Source organism: Crocuta crocuta, unplaced genomic scaffold, assembly GCF_008692635.1.
Source record: "Crocuta crocuta isolate KB4526 unplaced genomic scaffold, BGI_CrCroc_1.0 scaffold16, whole genome shotgun sequence".
Classification (NCBI taxonomy): Eukaryota; Metazoa; Chordata; class Mammalia; order Carnivora; family Hyaenidae; genus Crocuta; species Crocuta crocuta.
In genome coordinates, this window is record NW_027531893.1 from 8965496 (window position 1) to 8986280 (window position 20785).

General features: G+C 53.0%; 1 protein-coding gene across 1 annotated transcript in view; it reads right to left on the reverse strand.

Annotated features, from left to right (window-relative positions):
* Positions 1-20785, reverse strand: part of LOC144239185 (uncharacterized) — a 95716-nt gene that overhangs the window by 32076 nt on the left and 42855 nt on the right. Inside the window, 15 exon segments of the mRNA XM_077773188.1 lie at positions 339-427; positions 1444-1557; positions 1651-1792; positions 7938-8037; positions 8040-8103; positions 8663-8678; positions 9069-9221; positions 9885-10002; positions 10005-10057; positions 10879-11018; positions 11020-11058; positions 16530-16684; positions 16687-16723; positions 19700-19824; positions 20712-20781. Of these exon segments, the coding sequence (XP_077629314.1) occupies positions 339-427; positions 1444-1557; positions 1651-1792; positions 7938-8037; positions 8040-8103; positions 8663-8678; positions 9069-9221; positions 9885-10002; positions 10005-10057; positions 10879-11018; positions 11020-11058; positions 16530-16684; positions 16687-16723; positions 19700-19824; positions 20712-20781 (1415 nt within the window).

Sequence of the window (20785 nt, forward strand, 5' to 3'; positions counted from 1 at the left end):
AGATCAGATGGCTTCTCCCAAATATAAGACAGGGTTTAGAGGACAGTTGTGCTTCTCTGCATGTGAAATGTGATCGTTCTACCCCCCAGGGAGCCAAACCCCCCTTCTGGCCCAGACGATTACTTCCAAATGATGGATTTGGAAAGCTCCCTGCCATCTGCTCTTGATTCTGGACTGGCTGAGCCTGGCTGAGCTTAACGTCCTGGGGTGGCCTCCCACGCACCCCCCGCCCCACACCGGGGCCTCCATCCTCCCTGCCTTCCGCCCCACCTCCCAGCAAGCTGGCTGCTCAGAGACAACGCTTGGCAAGCAATCCAAGGTCATCCCAGAGGACTCACGTCTGCACCTGAAAGTTTGGAGGAAACGTGGGTCTATGGGGATGCCAGAGCTGGAAAAGGAACTCCAAGTGGGAGCCAGATCCGTTGAGGGGGAGGGGGAAGAGGAGGGTCAGAGAGAGCAGAGGAAGGAGAGACAGAACCCAGAAGGTGGCTGGCTGGGCACTCGATGGGAGACAGGCAACCCAGAGTTTGCCCAAAGCCCAGGCCAAGAGCAGATGCCAGAAACGACCTTCGGTGATGCCTCCTAGCCCCCAAATCTTACTCAGGCTCGGTTACTTGGAAGCTTCAGAAGGCAGGCCACAGACATGGGGCTGGGAAGCTAACTCTGGGCCCCTGGGCCCCTTATGTCCCCCGCCACGGTGTCTGCTCATGCCTCCCATGAGGCTCCATTCTATTTGACCTTGACCATGAAGCAGGCATTAGACTACTGGCTTTATAACTGTTGCCTCATTTAATCGTCACTCCTGCTCTCACAAGCTAGTATTACGAACCCCATTTCATAGCTGGAAAAAAAAAAAGATATTCAGTGGGGTTGAGTACTTTACCCAAGGTCACACAGCACATCAGCAATGGAGCTAAGAGTTGAACTTGACAGCTCCTTGGAAATGAAGACGGAAACAGTCACCTGTACATCCCGAGCACATGGTGCAGAGTGTGGTGTGTGGCAGAGACACAGTCGTGTACAGTGAATGAATGAACAAATATACCTGTAGCAGCTGCTACATAGTCACCAAACTGCATTTTCTTTCCCTCTAGAACCCACAGCCAGAACTACATTTCCCAGCGTCCCTTGCAGCTGAGTGGGGTCATGTGATAAGTTCCGGCCAAGGAATGTGGGCAGGAGTGGCAAGGCCTGCTTAAGGGACTGGCCCATGAAAAGCTTCTGCATGCTTCTCACCGTCCCTTTCCCTGTGGGACAGCAGAGCCACAGAGCCACCGCGTACATGACATGAGTGGGCAGTAAACCTTCACGGTAAAGCAGACTTATTACAACAGTCCGAGCCCCCCGATTAATCCCACGCATGCTACCAGGGCCCCCCACCCCCCACCAGCACCTGCACCCCAACATGAACGCCACTCCTCCCCCAGCAAAGGCAGAACTGACCTGGGATGTGACGTTGGGGCTGACAGCAGCCCTGGTGTCCACACTGCAGTCAAACAGTCCCCCGGGACCCCGTCTGAAGACAAGGTCCCCATCCAGACTCAGGGCCCGGGGAAGCTTCAGCTGCAAAGTGACGGTACCGTTAACTCTCTCCGCCGGCCGAGAGCTCCGCTCAGAGGCCCCCAACCAGGGTTCGCCCTACCCGGGGACACGGAGCCGGGAGGCATGAGCTGCGCTCAGGGCCAGGCTGTGCCGCAGTTCCTCGCCCTGGGATCTGCCACAGTGCAGACCCTCAAGTGCAGCGCGACTTTCTGGTTGGCTTTCAAGGGACCTCCACCTCCCTGTTCTTAGCCTGGGTGAGCAAAAACCAGGAGCGTTCAAAGTGGCGACTTCCCGTCCCCAAGGGCCTGCAGAAGGCACCCTGGGGACCCAGCAGGGAGAAGAAAATGGTCCCAAGATGTCTGCCCCATCCACGCACGGGGCAGGGAGTGGGGACAGGTGCACTGGGGTCTCTTAGCCAGGGATGGTCAAGTCCACAGCTCCCAGGTAGGGTTTGTAGGGTGGGCTTGAGGGGGTAAACTTGAGGGTCTGTGTCTCTCTCCAAGGGAGCGTCCTGCTAGGAGTCTGTTTTGGTCACTGCTGTATATCTAATACTTAACACGGGTCCTGGCCCATAGTAGGTGCTCAGGAACTATCTGGAAAGCCAGGCTGGAGAAAGAGAGAGAAAAGGAGAGGTGGGGGGGGGAGGGGAGGAGAGAGGCGAAAGGGAGGGGAAGTTCTACTTCTGCTGGCTGGCTCTGAAGATGGAGAAACAGACCATAACCCAAGAAATGTGGGGGGCTTTTAGCAGCTAGCCAAGGCAAGGAAATGGATCCTCTCCTGAAGCTTCCAGAAGGCAGGTAACTCTGGCAACACCCAATTTTAGCCAAGCGAGACCGATGTGGGATCCTGATCTCCAGATCTCTCAGGTAAGGGTGTGCTATTTTAAGCCACCAAGCGTGCGCGGCTTTGCTACAGCAGCTACAGGACCCTGCCACCCGCGGGGAATCGTTTGTTCGCTGAGCGGCTGCTAGCGGCTGCCAGGCGCCACGCACATAGGAGCAGGGTGCGTTTGTGCCCATCTGGGTTGACAGAGAAGAGAAAAACGCCTCGCCACGGAATTTTATCACTGGTGCGTAACTTTAGAAGAATACACGGGTTTATTTTAGAAACAACATGGAGGAGGAATAAATACATTCTTCCAAGAGAAGAAAAGAAATGTGCAGGTCATTAAACAAAGAGAAGGTTTTAAAAGGAATGGACAGCCGGGGTGCCCGGGGCGGGGGGTGGGGGGAGCTCGGCCGGTCAAGTGGTTAAGCGTCCGACTTCAACTCAGGTCATGATCTTGCAGTTTGTGGGTTCGAGCCCCATGTCGGGCTCTGTGCTGACAGCTCAGAGCTTGGAGCCTGCCTCAGATTCTGTGTCTCCCTCTCTCTCTGCCCCTTCCTGCTCGGTCCCTCTCTCTCGCTTTCAGAAATAAATCTTACATAAGAACAGGCAGCCAAACTCAACTTGATTCAAAGGCTCCCATCTACTTATTTCTCATCACTTGTTAACCAGGTGGGAATTTGGGCCCTGTGTGTCGGATCTTCCCATTTCTTTTTAATTAGAAGCAGAAACCTAAGTTTTGGCCCAAATCTTCCAATTTGGGATGTTGACAATGTTTTTAAAACATGTTAAGCGCTAAGCAGGCCAAACAAAACACATCTGGAGGCTGGATCTGGCCCCTGGCGCCATTCTGCAATCTCCGGCTTAAAAACACTCAACAGCAAGAGGAGGTATTTCTCCAGGTCTTGTGGGTCGTCTTTACGCCATCTGTTTCCTCCCAGGGGCTCCGAGGACTTCAGCCACCAAGTCTCTGGGAGCCATCCACAGCCTCGTGGGGGAAGCGGGGCGCCAGAAGGAGAGGTCTCTGTGCTCGACAGCTGGCCCCCGCTCACCCTCCTTCAACAGGCCTCTGTATATCCCGCAAGGGAGAACCCACCGCTAACTTCTTTTCCAGGGCCTCGCACACAGTAGGTGCTCAATAAATGCTTGCTGGAGAACGGGGTTACCTCCCAGGGCTTCTACCCTGGAGGGATCGGGAAGGGGTCCGTGATGAGGGCCGAGGGGGCACCTGTCGGGGACCCGAGGGGGAAGTTTACATTACGCCTTGGTTCTCACAACCACCGCGTTACAGGTGAGGAGCGTCTCTGTTTTACAGACGGCAAGACGGGGGTCCAGAGTCGTGGAATAATTCACCAAGGGCACGTCGACAAACGTGAATCTCACCTTCTGAGTCAGGGGTTCGCAGAGCTACGGCCAGAGGGCCACACGTGGCCCACTTCTGTGCACACGGCTGTCGTGGCCAGTGGGGACTGCTGTCACAAAGATCCCACAGACCGGCCGGTGTAAACAACCGGAACTCCTTTCTCACGGTTCTGGAGGCTGGAAATCTGAGATCAGGGCGCACCGGAGTGGCTGGGTTCTCGTCAGCAGGCGGCTGTCTCCTTACTGAGCCCTCATGGGATGGAGGGGTGGGGAGGGAGAGGGAGAGGGAGAGGGGGGGAGGGAGGGAGAGAGAGAGAGAGAGACAACTCTCATCTTAACACGAGGCTTCACCCTTATGAGCTAACCCCACGCCTCCGATACCTTCACATTAGGGCGTCAACATACGCATCTGGGGTGGGGGGGGGCATGTTCAGTCCAGAGCAACACTTTTATCAGAACACAGCGATGCCTGTTCCTTCGTGTTTTCTAGGGTGTTTTCTGTGCGATGAGGGTGCGGACACGGTACGGTCTATACAGACAAAGAGAGTTACTGTCTGCTCCTTCACAGAAATAGGCTGTCGACCCCTGCTCTGGGTCAGGTATACAATAGATCTTCGATAGCGCTGACGTGACTATTCATTCACCGACGATGCGCCAGGCGCTGAGGCTCTGATGGTAAATCGAGGCACACTCTGGAGATATCGCAGGGCTGGATCCGGACCACCCCACTACAGCGAGTCTGCGATGAGCCAGCCAGATACAAGTGCTGTTCTCCGAGCGCGTCCGAAAGTTACATTTACACCGCAGTCAGTTAAATGTGCACTAACGGCATTATGTCTCAAAACCCAATGGACACACCTTCAAGATACCTTATGGCTAAAAAATGCTAACTGCGGTCTGAGCCAGGGGTAATCGCTGGCCACGCGTTACCGTAACAAACAGTATAATGATGAAAACGTGAAGTGTCTGCAAGAGTCACCAAAATGTGACACAGAGACACCAAGTGAGCAAACGCTGTCGGGAAAACCCAACGGCTGTGCTAGAGGCAAGGTTGCCACAAACCTTCAATGTGTGTTTTTAAAAAATGTAAAATCTGCAAAGCGTAACAAAGTAGAGTGCAGTCAGACGAGGCAGGCCTGTGAAAGAGGGTACTAAACACGGATCCCACAGACTGCTGGGGGGAGAGGAATCGGGAAGAATCGTATCAAAACAGAACCGAGATTTCTGACAGGTGCCAGGAACAGAAGTGTGGTGGGGAGCATGCAGGAAGGGTAGCTGGGGGATGTGAGGGGCTCTGGGAGCCTGAAAAAGCTTCCCAAAAGAGACGACCCACAAGCTGAACCCCCAACAATGAGTAAAGGGAAGAAGGCAAAGCTGAAGGAGACAGTGACAGCTCCAGGCACAGAACGTACAAGGGTCCTGGGGCAGAGGAGGAACAGAAAGGAGGCAGCAAAACGGAGAGTGGTCTCAGGTGGCCTGGGGGGTCAGTAAGACCAGAGGGGCAGGGCTGGGGTCTCTGTCCAGAGAGAACTGTGAGGAGGGGCATGAGTAAGCTGGCACAGAAAGCCCCCTGTGGCTGCCACATAGCGGGGAACAGCGGGAACAGAATGGAAGAGAAAAGCCAGATAGCAGAGCACACTGCTCGCCCAGGTCAGAGAGGATGGCAACTTGGATCGGGGGTGCTGGGGTGCAAGGTCCCTGGGGCTGGGGGTCTTCCCACTTACGGGGACGGCCCCACTCAGGCCCGCACAGACCCGGGAAGGAAGACCACACCTGTGCGCGCGCGTGCGCGCGCGCGCGCGCACACACACACACACACACACACACACACACACAGAAGNTTCCCCCTCTCTCCTCTTCAGCTCGAAAAGGGAATATGATCTCACCGGGCCGCCATTATCATCAGGCAACGCGTACCCCAGCCCACTGCCCCCGGCGCAGGCCCCACCGTCAACGTCACGGTGTCTGTACCCTGTAGGCCACTGTCCGCTGCTCACACAGCTCAGCCTCAGGAGAGGAGGTGATGGGTTAAAGTGGGGCTTAGGGATCACTGCTGCCACATGCTNAGGCTCGGGTCTTGATCCCAGGGTGGTGGGGTTGAGCCCTCCTTTGGGCGCCACACTGAGTATGGAGCCTGCTTAAGACTCTCTCTCTCTCTCTCTCTCTCTCTCTCCCCCACCCCCATAATGCATTTGCATGCATTATCTGAAATTTTAAAAAGAATGCACAAAGAAGTTGGAGACTTCTAGGGAAGTAGAAGTAGAGTGAAATCCTCAAAATCCCAGGGGGAAAATGAAAATTCTCTACTCAGCCAAATTACCCAGGTAGAATGAAGCCAGTTTAAACATCCAGGGGTGCAAAATGATTATGTCCTATTATGGGCTGGATTGTGTCTCTCAAAAATATACCAAATCCCAACCCCACAGTGTGTCTCAGAAGGTGACCTTATTCGGGAGTGAGTCATTGCAAATATAAGTAGTCATGGTGAGGTCATAGTAGAATAGGGTGGGCCCTAAAACCACTGGACTGGTGTCCTTAGAAGGGAAGTATGAACACAGTCATACACACCAGGAGAAAGCCATGTGACAACAGAGACAGAGATGAGAACAGTGCGGCTGCAAGCCAACAAACTCCAAGTAGTGATGGCCACCACTGGAAGCTAGGAAGAGTCAGGGAAGGATTCTACCCAGGGTCACAGAGGGAGCATGGCCCTGACAACACCTTGAATGCAGAATTCTAGTTTCTAGAACTGATGAGAGAATACTTCCCCGTTGTTCTAAGCTGCTCAGTTTGCGGTCATTTGTTAAAGCAGGTTTAGGAATCTAATACTTCTCTCAGGAAGCTATTGGAAGATGTACTCCATCAGAACAAAAGAGTAAACCAGAAAGAAGATGACAGGAGTGACCCGGAGAAGTGGAAGGAATTCCCAGGATGATGGGGAAAGGATGCCCCAGAACCACAGATATGCAACTGGTCTACACTGGAGGAAGACAGTGGGTCCCGTAAGAAAAATACGGGAGCTGACTGAAGCTGATCATACTCCCATGTGTTTGACCATCTGGAGAAAAGTTTTGCACTTATGCTTAAACTTCTGTGGACAGTTAGTAAGAGGAAAACAGAAAGGTAATCAAACGGGGAAAAGGCCATTATAACTCCAGGAAAAACAGAAAGTCAGCTTTGTGTCGCAGCCGTGAAGGACATTTACAGAATCACAAGTAAACAGTGAATACTCACAGGCCAAGTTTTTCAGAGAGACAAAGAAAAAAAGGCTGGTTAAAGAGTTAAATTATCATCTTCTCTGGTAAGAAATATACAGAAAATGCCTAAAATGGAAAAATGGCAGTATAATTATATTACTTTAAGAGCTGAAAGGTTTAAGAAGAAACAGAGAAAAGAATTTACAACAGATAAAGGAATTTACTTGGGATAGGAAGATACGAAGCAGAAAATTATTGTTATAAACTAGCTTTTTAGTTTAGGGACGTCTGAGTGGCTCAATCGGTTAAATATCCGACTTCAGCTCAGATCATGATCTCAAGGTCCGTGAATTCGAGCTCCACGTTGGGCTCTGTGCGGATAGCTTGGAACCTGGAGCCTGCTTCGGATTCTATGTCTCTCTCTCTCTCTCTCCCCCTGCCCCTCCCCCACGTGTGCTCACGCTCTCCCTCTCTCAAAAATAAACATTTTAAAAAATCTTTAAAAAACGTATAAAGAATTACTTCAAGTACATACGTGAATAGAGAACATAATCTGATGAGCCCCTGTGTAATACTCACCCACCTTCAACAATTACCAATGCAGTTTCTACTTTTCAAACTATGTATGACTACAATAAGAATAAAACTAATTCAGGGATAAACTGTGGTAAGTCCAGTTTTTTAAAGGCGAGAGAGTGTTCCAGTGAGAAGCAGCACGTGCAAAGGCCCTGAGGTCTCTGGGGGAACAGAAAAGAGGCCAGTGGGACTGCAGGATAATGGACAACAGGTAACGTGAGGTGAGCAGAGACTGGGGAATTACGCAGAGGGCTGTGATGTAGAGCTCTGTCGGATGGAAGCGTCACGGGGCACATTGATAGTGTAACTCCCAACATCCAGAGAAACAAAAAGGGAAGGTATTCCCTCAGGCATAGGCTGAGCAGAGGTCTGGGGGCCTGAAATCTTAATTGCTAGCCAAAGAGTTTCCCTAAACGAGACTCACCTTCCCATCACAAGGTAGCTCAAGAGATGTCTTTTCACCTCATGGCTGCCACCCAGGGCAGCCGCCTGCTGTCCTGACCCTTCAGGTGGGTGCTGCTCTCCATGCGGGGCTGCGAAGGCTCAGGTGGTGCAGCTGCGTGCAGTAATCCACCCGGCTCTCAGACACCTGCAGCACAAACTGGAGAGAGCCACACTCAAATGCTGATCAGAGAGCTCCACTCCCAACCTAGAACATTCCACCAGCTCGCCAGGACAGTCAGGGGTTGGCCTGAGTTCCCTGGTTATCGGGAACTGGCCAGCCCAGGCCACCCTTCAAGGAACCGTGTAGCCACGAGCAGCCACTCCCCGTTGCCCCTGGAAACCATTAATCCAATTCCTGTTTTTACAGATTTGCCTATTTTGGACATTTCACATAAATGCAATCATATAATATATGGCCTTCGGGGTCTAGCTTTTTTATTTAGCATGATGATTTCAAGATTCACCCATGTTGCACTGTAGAATGTGTCAGAACTTTATTCCTTTTTATTGCTGAACAATATTCTTTTTCTTGTTTGTTTTTAATGTTTATCTGTTTTTTGAGAGAGACAGTGTGAGCAGGGGAGGGGCAGAGAGAGAGGGAGACACAGAATCTGAAGCAGCTCCAGGCTCTGAGCTGTCAGCACAGAGCCCCACACGGGGCTCAAACTCACAAACTTTGAGATCATGAGCTGAGCCGAATCAGACGTTTAACTGACTAAGCCACCCAGGCCCCTGAACAACAGCCACAGACAATGGGTCAACAAATGGGCATGGCCATGAGCCAATAAAACTGTATTTCTGGCCACTGAAATAGATGTTTCACAAATTTTTCACATCTTGAAATATTCTTTGATTACTTCTCAACCATTTGGAAAGATAACAACCTGTCCTCAGCTCACAAGCCCCCACAAGGAGCCCTTCCCCCGGGAGTGGACAGCTGAGTTGTGTCCTATTTTTTGCTTCTAACTAACGATGCCATGAACATCTTTGTACACAGCACATTTTAAGGCAATCTTGGCTGGTTTTCATAGGGTAGCGTTCCAGAATCAAAGAGCCAAGGGGCAGAAGTCCTTCTAGGGATTGAGAGCCACGCTAGCATCTGGAGCTGTCCTTGGTGCCTACGGCTCCCGGATGCCCCACCTGGGATCAGCCATGGCCAGGACCCCCCGCCTCCCTTCTTTGTCAGTACAGGATCGGGCCTCAGGAGGGCCGTGCACGTTACTGAGGCTCCTCACGCCATCCCCGGTGATGAGGTACAGCTTAGAGCTGGGTGAGGAGAGAGTCCCAGACAAGTCATCTTCACTCATTCTCTGGACAAAAAAGCCTTAAGCCGCCACAGCTTGGTACAGGGCAAATTCCACCATGACTACGACATGCCCTTGGGGAACTCACCTACAGCACTGGTGATAGATGCCATGATTCACCTGAATGGGGGTGGCATGGGGTCTGTCTTGGGGACAGGGCAAGGCCCCCTTTAGCTGGGGGTGTGGGGGTATCTGCAGAGGTTAAGGTGGGAGCAGAGACTTAAAGGATGAGAAGGAACTGGCATTCTAGACAGAGGGAACAGCAGGTGCAAAGGTCCTGGGGTGGGAATACAGAGGCCTCTTTAGAAGCACAGAAAGGGTGGCTCAAGAGGGTCAGGGTGGAGGGAGAGGGAGCGAGGGAAAGGCAGGAGGTAGTGGAAGGAAACAGCTAAGAGTCAGTAGGACCCCTGTGGGGAAGGACAATCACATAAGACCTGGGTCATCCTAGAAACAAGTGGGGGGTTTTAATCAAGTGGGGGCCGGGTAGCACAGGACTTGACATTTTAAAGGACCCCACTGGTGGCGGTTGAGAGAAGGACCTGGAGGCAGGAAGATGACACAGCGCCCCTGGCGGTGAGACAACAGAGGCTGGGAACAAGCCGGTCCCGGGAGAGCCCGGCCTGCCCCAGGGGGCAGAAGGCTCACGGCCTCCCTGGGCGCGTTCAGGTGCACCGTGAGGCCCCGCCCCTTCCTCGCCTGCATCCCGCCGTCCAGGCTGGCGGTGCCCTGGATGCTGGCCACCCACCGAGCCTGGCCCGCCCCAGGGCACCTGCCCTGCCCATCTGCACGGAGATCCGGAGCAGGGCACTGAGGGGACACACAGGCTGGCCGCACCCTGCGGACCCGGGCGGCCGCAACCCCACCGCGCCAGGCCCCCCCACGCTGTCCCCCGAATCTGGAGCCGTGGTCACCGCTGGCCACGCCCCACGTGCACAAGCCCAGCCGTCCCTCCAGTCCTCACCATCCGTAGCCACAGCGCCCAGATGCGGGCACAGGGCGGGACAGGTGCAACCACTCGCTCGGGGCCCAGGGCTGGGATGCGGGGCAGCAGGACGGCGGCCCGGGCTGTCTGAGCCCCAGCAGCCGGCAGAGGACGCCCAGCTGCCCACGTGGGACCCAGAAACCTGACAGGCCGGCTGAGCTGCCCGGCTCCAGAGCCAGACCGCGCACGGAGCACACTGCGCCCACCCCGTGTGGCCCCGACCCCCCAGCGCGCCCGCCTGCAGCCCGTCTCCGCCACGAGCGGGAAGGGGAAGAGTGCCCGCCTCAGGAGTGATGGTGCGGGGTCACCGGACTCGGGGCCCGCACTTCGTAAATGGTCCTCCCGCTCCCCCTCCTCCCCTCGGAGACGGGGTGGAGCAGAGGGAAGCGGGCCGTGGCTGGAGACGGCGGTGCCTTGCACCCCTAGGCTTCCTGAGCACGGGTCATAACCTTACCGTGCCTCAGTCTTCCACCCTGTAAACTGGCCATAGCTGCCCAGGACCTCCTGACAGTCTCCTGGCACGCGCGCATGCACACACACACACTCACACGCTCACACAAACACACTCACACACTGAATCACAGGAGCCGCTGTGATGGGATCCCCTCCGTCCAGGAGTGGTGCNCCCCCACAGGGAGCCAGCTACCTGGGCTTGACATGACCATTCGGAGACGAGTCGAGAGGCTGCTGGAGGCCGGCAGTGCCTCGCACGCGCACGCTGATGGCGGCCGAGGCGTTTAGGGTCAGCCGGGCTGGAAGGCCAGACACGGTGGGGAAGGTGAGCTCCCTGCACGGCCAGGTTCAGCCTCCGGTCCACCTGCACCGCCTACCCCTGCAGCCACAGAACCGGAGTGATGCAGCTCACAGCCCCTGGCATGGGCCGGGCGTGCTCTGAGTACTGAGCGCTGAGCACGCACGACGTCCTTTATCCTCACACGATGGTGCAGGGGGAGGGGGGGGCGGGGGGAGGATATTATCATTATCCCGTTTCCAGAGGAGAAAACCGAGCCCACAAACACACGAAGTCACCTGGCCAAACCCACATAGGGAGAACCAGGTAGAGCCAAGTTCAAACCCAGACAGTTTACTACGGAAAGGGGTCGGGGGTCAGAGGTCAGGGATCCAGAGTCAGTCAGGTAAGGAGGAGTGCGGGCCCCGCCCACGATGCAAAGCACTTAATATCCTCCCCATTTCACAGATGCAGAAACTGAGGCCCTGACTAGTTAACACTCCCCAGGAGGTAAGAAGTGGAGCTGGGATTTGAACTTAGGTAGCTTGGCTCGAAATACCACCGTCTTAAGTCTGAAAAGTATTTTAATACTTTCCCTGAAAGCATCAAAGGAAACGCAGCGTCTGCTGCTCCACGTGCCTCCAGGGACCTGAGGGAGAAGTCAGGTGACCAGGAGCAGGTCTGGTGCCTGGACAGCAGTGGGGGCCTGTGCGGGGCGGCGGGGGGGGGGTGGGCAGGAGGGCAAGGGCTTTTGGTGTCTGGACTGTGGTTTGCAAAACACACGGTCCACAAGCAGAGGCCACAGATGCCTTTTCTTTGACCCGCGCAGTACTGCCCAGCGCCAGTGCAGTGTGTGGGGGTGTGAGTGTTGTCATAATCTTTTCGTTCTGGAATAACCTTAGATTTACAGGAAAGTTGCCAAGATGGCACAGAAAGCTCCCCTACACCCCTCGCCCTTTTCCACGGTCAGCGTCTACACCGCCTGGGCGTGGGGCGAAAGCGCAGAAGCCGACCCGGACGCATCTATTACTGAAACTGCAGATGCTACTCCGATGTCACCAGTTTTTCCAGCCGCGTTCTCTCTCTGTTCCAAGATGCAGTTCAGGCACCACACCGCATCTACCTGTCCCCCGTACCGCCTCTGGGGTCCCCGCTGGTCTCTGACACGCTGTCTTCCTTTGTATTTCACGCAGGGCCTGTCTTTTGAAAATTGAACTTGTTTCCAACATTTAAACACTTAGGAGAGGCCATATGAGACCCAGNACCGAGGCACATGCTTCTAGCACCTGCTACAGACCCCACCTCTCCCTACTGCCTCTAACACGGAGGCCAAGTACTGTTGCCATTATCTCTGTGCTTGTGCAAAACAGATCTTCGGAAAGGACTCTCCACTATCTTCAGACAGTGTGAAAATAACAGAAAGAATTGCAGATTTTTTTTTTTTTTGAGAGAGAGAGAGAGAGAAAGAATGTGAGCAAGGGAGGGACAGAGGGAGAGCGAGATAATCCCAAGCAGTCTCCACGCCCAGCATGGAGACTGACACAGAGCTCGATCCCATAACCGTGAGATCACGACCTGAACCAAAATCACGAGTCGGATGCTTAACCGACTGAGTCCCCCAGGTGACCCAAGGACTGTAGATTCTAAGAAAAAATGTTCATGCCCAGCCCACCACCCTCATTCACGTTACTTGCTGGCTCCAGATCTGGTGCAAGAGGCCCTACAGGGCAGGGACCATGTCCTGACCATCTTTGTGTCCTTGGGTGCTGGGCTCACACTTGATGACTGGTAAACATGTGACCATGTGAATAAACGCCCCAGCCACTCTCCTTCATCACCATCGGATGGACGCAGCAACGGCTTCTCATGTGAGCAAAAGGTGCCAACAACCTAAATGTCCATCGGGGAGAAGAGTCATGGAAAGCACAGTCCTCACCCACAGAAGGGATGTTAAAGCGCCCCGCGACCCACCGGGTGCGTTCCCGGGGATACGCCCAGCAGCAACGCGCACGTGCATCCGCTGAAAAGACACGTACAAGAATGCTCAGAGCACTCTCTGCAATAAGCCAGAAACCGGAGACGACGCAGAAGCCCACCAAAAGCAGGACGGATAAGCAAACTGTGGTGTGTTCGTTAAGCAGAGCATGAACAAACCATACATATACACAGCCACACAGACGATCTCCCAAACAAACTTAAACAAAAGAAGCCAGACACACACACGCGCGCGCATACACACACACACACACACACACAAAATGACACAAGGAGCATTATTCAAGCTCGCCAAGAAGTGGAAGCCACCTGCGGCCTGAAGGTCCATCAGCAGATGGATGGACAGATGGTGTACTCTATCCACACAGTGGAATATTAGCCTTAAAAAAGGGATGGACATGGATGCATGCGACACGATGAACCTCAAAACACGACGGTAACTGAAAGAAGCCAGATACAACAGGTCACATGTTGTCTGATTCCATTCATATGAAATGTCCAGAAGAAGTAAATCCACAGAGACCCAAAATAGATTAGTGGTCGCCAGGGGCTGGGGAGTGACTGGGAATGAGTACAGGCCTCCTTTGGGGTGGTGAGGGTATTTTGTAACGAGACAGAAGTGGGGGTGCACATCACTGAGAATGTACTAACACCAATGAATTGTATGCATTAAGATGGGTCATTTCAGGGGTGCCTGGGTTGAGCATCCGACTTCGGCTCAGGTCATGATCTCACGGTTCGTGGGTTTGAGCCCCACGTCGGGCTGTGTGCTGACAGCTCAGTGCCTGGAGCCTGCTTCAGATTCTGTGTCTCCCTCTCTCTCTGCCTCTCCCCTGCTCATGATCTCTGTCTCTCAAAAATAAATAAATGTTAAAAAAAAAAAAAAGATAGTTCATTTTAGGGGCATCTGGGTGGCTCAGTCAATTAAGTGTTCAACCTCTGCTCAGGTCACGATCTCATGGTTCATGGGTTCGAGCCCCGCGTCAGGCTCTGTGCTGACAGCTCAGAGACTGGAGCCTCCTTCACATTCTGGGTCTCCCTCTCCCTCTGTGCCTACCCCACTCGCACTCTGTCTCTCTCTCTCAAAAATAAACATTAAAAAAAAGTTAAAGATGGCTCATTCTATATTATGTGAATTTCACCCCAAATTTTAAAGTTCATTTGTTTGTTTTGAGAGAGAAAGCAGGGGAGGGGCAGAAAGAGAGAGAGAAAGCAGAATCCCCAGCAGGCTCTGTGCTGTTGTGCAGAGCCTGATGCAGGGCTAGGACCCACAAACCATGAGATCACGACCTGAGCCAAGATTAAGAGTCAGATGCTCCACCGACTGAGCCACCCAGGTGCCCCTGACCCCAATTTTTTTTTTTAAAAAGGCACCTGGTACATGGTTCCATTTATATAAAGTGCACAAGAGGAGCTGCATGAGACACGTGCTGTCCACCAGAGTGGCCTAACGGGGACTGGATTCCTCTCCACGGAGCAATGAGACACCCAGGTGAGTGATTACACGTGAATTCCAGACACATCAGGTGAGCAGCATGAGGCAAGCAGCAGCGTGAGCCCCAGCTTCACCCGGAGAGGCCGGGTGAAGGTGCGGAGAGCGAACGCAAGAGGGCCCGGGACTCTCTGGGTGAAGCGGTCAGGCGATAGCCCAGTGGCTACACTTCACAGGGTGGAGGGTGGGACGGGAAAGAGCTGGACAGATAGAACCCTGCATGTCTCCTGAGGGCCTGAAGATAATCTCCACGACCGTGCACCAGGCAAAGATTTCTAGGTCTAACCGCCAGAGCACGGTGCGTAAAAGGAATCGACTTGACTTCGCCAAAATCTAGAACTTCTGCTCTTCAAAAGGCACAGTTATGACAATGAAAGATCACTCCACACAGCGGAGGAAGTATTTGCAAGCCACCTATCAGATAAAGGACTGGTTTCCAAAATCCATAGAATTCTCAAAACTCCATCATAACCCAATCCACTGTTAAAAACAAAAAAAAAACAAAAAAAACCAGACACGATATTTGAACATACACCAGAGACGACGTACAGATGACAAATAAGCATGAAAATATGTTCAGTGTCATTAGTCGCTGGGGAGTCACACAGCAAAGATGCGAGATACTCCTACATGCTACCACACAGCCACTTCAGAAAGCAGTTCGGGAACGCCTTAAACATTAAACCCGTAACTGCCATCTGACCCCGTCATTCCCGTTCTTCAACATCTACCCAAGAAACCTGAAAACATACGTTCATGTGAAGACTTGTATGTGAATGTTCCCAACAGCCCCCAAAACGGAAACAACACCAAGGTCCATCCACCTTTGGGTAAGCAAACTGGCACATCCACACAATGGAACGCCACTCAGCAATAAAAAGCACAAAACTGTTAGAAACGCCTGCCACACGGATGAATCACAAAATGATGATGCTACTTGCAGGAGGCTAGGTTAAAAGGTTACACGCTTTTCTTCATTAAAAAAATTTTTTGGAAACATTTATTTGCCTTTGAGAGACAGAGAGAGACAAAGTGCAAGTGGGGGAGGTCAGAGAGAGAGGGAGTTACAGAATCCAAAGCAGACTCCAGGCTCTGAGCTGTCAGCACAGAGCCCGACGTGGGGCTCGAACCCACGAACTATGAGATCATGACTTGAGCTGAAGTCAGACGCTTAATCAACTGACCCACCCAGGTGCCCCAGTTATATGCCTTTAAAAATAACTTTGAGGGGTGCCTGGGTGGCTTAGGTGGTTAAGCGTCTGACTTCAGCTCAGGTCATGATCTCACAGTTCGTGGGTTCGAGCCCCACGTCGGNTTTTAAAAAAATAAAAAAACTTTGAAAAAGGAAGAAAACCTCTTGCTCTGCCCCTCCCCCACTCATACTGAGTCTCTCAAAAAGGAATAAATGTAAAAAAAAATTGTTTTAGTAAGTTTGTGTTGCGTGATTCCATTTACGTAAATCTAGAAAATGCAAACCAGTCTACGGGGACAGAAAGCCTACCAGCAGTGGTTCCTGGGGACAGGGGCGGGCGGGAGGAGGGGATTATTAAGGACATGAGGAACCTTGTGGGGACGATGGGTATGTTCACTGACTTCACTATGCTGATAGCCTCATAGTACACACATGTGTCAAAACTCATCAAACTGTATACTTTAAACACACGCCGTTTATTACTGGTCAACTTTACCTCTACAAAGCCTACTTTTTTAAAAATAGAATAACCAGTGCAGTTAGGAGGTGAGGTCAATGATTGCCCTCGGTTAGGGGTGCATAGACTACAAGATGGAGGAGTGGGGGCCTCTGGGGTGCTGATAAGGGTCTGGGCATCGATTATAAGGATGTTTCCTATCGGTGGAAATGCACTAACAAGTTGGGCACTTTTCTAACTGAATGTGATGCTTTGATAAACAGTTGTGCACAATAAGGCAGGCTAAGCACTGACGACTCAGCTCTGGACCAGCCACTTGTTTCTGTGGAGGGTTGGGGTGGGGGGCAGGGTCTGAGGTCATGGACAGCTGAGTCCCCAGGCCAAAGGTTGGCGAGCGGTGGGAGCAGGGTGGGAGTGGGTACTCCCCTTACCTTCAGCTGCAGGTCTCTCATCTTTCTGGATCTTTCTTCTGGACAGGCAGGGCTGGTTGCCTGTGGTGTGGGCTCTGCTTCTGGCTCTGGAAACTTCTCTGCTTGAGCCTCTCTCTCTTCTTCCTGCCTCCAGAAGGACTTCCTGTCAAACAGCTGTGGGCGATTTTCTCTGCATTTTCCAGCCGAAGGCCAAGCTGGGAAGAAAAAGCCAGGACTCAGTGAGGAGCGGCTCCGCCACATGGTTGATCAGAGCTGTGGGGCACAGGGCTCGAATGGGGGTGCCCAGCAGGCTTGGGCAGGGTGCTCTGGGTTCCCCAGACCCCACTTGTCTTTTTTTTTAAGTTTATTTATTTATTTAGAGAGACTGAGCAAGGTAAGGGCAGAGATGGTAAGCGAGACAATCCCAAGGAGGCCCCATGCTGTCAGCACAGAGCTCAACATGGGGCTCAAACTCATGAACCATGAGACCATAACTTGAGCTGAAATCGAGAATCAGATACTCAACCAAATGAGCTGCCCAAGCGCCCTGGGGCACCACATTTCCACATCAAGTTCCACATCTGCTGGGCAAAGGCTGCACGGCAAAAATTCTTACTGATTCTTTTGGGCCTGGTTCAAATGGCACCGCCTCTGGGAAGTCTTCCTTGAATTCCCACGTCACTCTTCCCACATTCCCCAACCCCAGACCAAATCTATCACTCTTTTCCCTGAAGGTCCAACCCCAAACTTCCAGGTCAGTAGGTGAGCTGAAGGCCTGTTGTGATGGGTAATTTTGTGTTGATCTACTGAGCCATGGGGTGCTGAGATATTTGGGTACACATAATTTGCAGTGTTTCTGTGAGAGTGGTTTTGGATGGATTTAACATTTACATATATATGTATACATATATGTATATATATGTATATCACATACACAGATATGTTTGTGAGAGAGAGAGAAAACACACATGCATACATGTGAGCTGGGGCAGAGGAGCAGAGGGAGAAAGACGAAAGACTCTTAAGCAGGCTCCATACTCAGCTTGGAGCCTGATGCAGGGCTCAATCCTACAACCCTGGGATTATGATCTGAGCCAGAACCAAGAGTCAGACATTCAACCGACTGAACCACCCAGGCACCCCTAACATTTAAATCAATAGATCGAGCCAAGCAGAGTGCCCCTGATGAGGTAGGTGAGCCACATCGAATCAGTCAAAAGCATGAATGAAACAAAAGGCGATCAACAACTACAGGGTAATTCTTCCTGACTGCCTCTGAGCTGGGACATCACTTTTTTCCTGCCTTCAGCCTAAATTCAACCATCAGCTCTTTCCAAGTCTCAAGCCTCTAGACTGAAAGGCTCTCAGGCCTTCAGGCTCCGACTAGAACTACACTAGCTTTCCCAGGTGTCCAGCTTGCTGACTGCAGATCTTGGGAGGTGTCAGCCCCCACAATCATGTGAACCAATTCCTTACAATAAACCCCTTTCTAGATATACCTATATGCTACTGGTTCTGTTTCTCGGGAGAACTCCAATACACCTGGCCCGGTTAGTTCTTAAAATTTCATAGATGTGAGGGACGCCTGAATGCCTCAATTGGTTAAGTGTCCTACTTCAGCTCAGGTCCTGATCTCAGGGTTTGTGAGTTTGAGTCCTGTGTCAGGCTCTGTGCTGACAGCTCAGAGCCTGGAGCCTGCTTCAGATCCTGTGTGTGTGTGTGTGTCTCTCTCTATCTGCCCCTCCCCTCTATTCTCTCTCTCTCTCAAAAATAAAAACATAAAATTTTTTTAAATTTGATGGATGAAAGAAACCATCTGCCCATCCATCCATCTGTTCAGTATTTAATCCTTTCCAACTATCCATCCATCCATCCATCCATCCATCCATCATGTGACACATCACCAGACGGTCAGCCCTTGGCACACTAAGCCCACGTGCGCAGCTGGCAATGTTTGGATGAGTGCCCTGCTCTCCATAAATTAGAAGGGGTTCGGACAGGACACAGAGCCTCCCCCCCCCGACACATGTCAGGGGCCTGGGGGCAGGAAATGGAAGGGCGTCAAGGTAGCCCATTACTCTCAAGTTTGCTGCACACAGGACCTCAGAGGCAGCCCTTCTGCTGCTGCTGCGCCGCACAATCCATTTTCCACCCACCAACCAGAATGTTCAAATCACGTCATGTCCCTCTCCAGCTTCAAACTCTTCCGTAGCGCGGCCCTGCTCCTCTCTGCCCACCCCTCTTACCTCCCCCTCCCTCACCGGTCTTCCTCTGCCCCTTGAACATACCAAGTCCCTTCTTGTCTCCCGACCTCCGCACACACGGGTGCCTCTGCCTGGGAGGCTCTTACCCCAGCTCTTCACTAGGCTGCTTCACTATGTTGCCCCTTTAGGCCACAGCTCAAACTTCACCTTCCTGAAAACAATCCTTAAAGTTGCCACTGTTTTACCAGTGTGTTTACTCATTTTTTTATCTCTTTACCTCTCTGGGCAGGGACCTTGTCTCTTTTGTTGATCATCATATTCTCAGAGGCTAGCACAGCACCTGGCACATGTCAGGCAGAAGACAGATATTTGTGCAACCGATGACAGACAGGCAGGCGGATAAATGTGGGCGGATGGATGGATGGATGGGGGGCTGAACTGATGGACAGATATACAGGCGTATGTAAGGGTGGGCACGTGCACAGGTGTGTGAGCGGGTGCATAGGTGGGTGTGCGCATGACCAGGAGAAGAGATGAGTGCGGGAGGGGAGAGGAGTTGATGGGAAATGGGTGAGAGGCTACCCAAACAGATAGATGGAGGAGAGGGATAGATGGACGACAGAACAAGGTAGATGAATACAAAGACGGACAAACGGGTGGGTGTGTGGATGGACAGATGGACGGATGCGTAGGTGGCTGACGGGGAGAGCAGGTGAGGAGAGGTGAGGTAGGGGAGAGGGCGGATGGACAGATAGGTGGGCAGGTACAGAGATGAGAGACACAGAAGAGACAGAGGAGAGGGAGGGATGGAGTGGATGGAGACATGTACGTTCGTGTGGGTGGATGGACGCAGGGACCTGGGGGCACAAGACTGAGAAGTGGATCAACAGAGACAAGAGGTGACATACGGGAAGACGGGTGACTGGGATAACCTCCGGCCCCGGGTCTAGAAGGGGCTCTAAGGAGCCTATGGCAGCTCCCTCGTACCTCCAGCAAGTTGAAGTCATGACCTAGGGCGTGGATGGTCAGATTAGGCATGGCAGAACGGGGGAGGAAGGAGGCTGGAGAAAAGAGACAGGTCTGCTCCAGGTTGGCTCCCAGGCTGCTAGACACTAGGAGGAGAGAGAGAGAGAGACCAGCACACTCTGGAGCCGTCACAGGGCAGGGTCTGGCCACCGAGGGGCCACAGCCTAAGACGTGGCGCGTCCTCTCCAGCAGGAGAGGTGTCTCCACCTTAAGCCTCATCAAGGCCCCAGGAAAGGTCAGGACAGAAGGGTCACAATGTGCCCACACCTGCTGACAGGCAGCGAGGGGACAGCTGGGGCACCCCACTCCCTACCCACAGACTCGTGGGGGGCGACAGGCAGCGAGGGGGCGGCTGGGGCACCCCACTCCCTACCCACAGGCTCGTGGGGGGCGACAGCCAGTGAGGGGACGGCTGGGGCACCCCACTCCCTACCCACAGACTCGTGGGAGGCAGCCGAGGGAGTTGAGGTGCCCAAGCTAGCACGGGGTTTCCTTCGGGGTGCTCTGTGCCATTAGGACAAGATGGTGACGGCCTGGGTTGAGGGTCCGTCTCCTGCTAACGTGGGGGGAGACAGCCCTCCAGCTCACGAGCAGGCAAGACGACCTTTGCCATTGACCCCCACTATCTCATTGGCACCGCATTCCTTTTCAGGGTCACCTTGCGTTTACAGAGTCCAACTGTAACAGAAAGATTCCTTTTGAAATAAACGCAAGCGAGAAAGAACCAGCTTAGAGACCAGATGGACTCACTCCGTGGAACACGAGGGCGTGGCTGACAGGAGAGGATTCTGGACTTCTTCCAAAAAACGGCAGGTGGGTGGGAAGAGCACGGAAAACCAAGCAGGTGGCCTATGACAGGTGACGTGAGGGAAAGAGTGACTTTGATCCCCGCATCCTCGACGGCTGGAGCTCCTGAGTGCCCCCAGGCTTCGTGGCCCCGGAACGGGACAGCGGCCACCCGGCACGGCCATACCTGAGCAGCAGGTGACCTCAGAGTAGGAGGAGTGCCTCCAGGCCTCGGGCTGGAACTCCTGACTCAGAATGTCC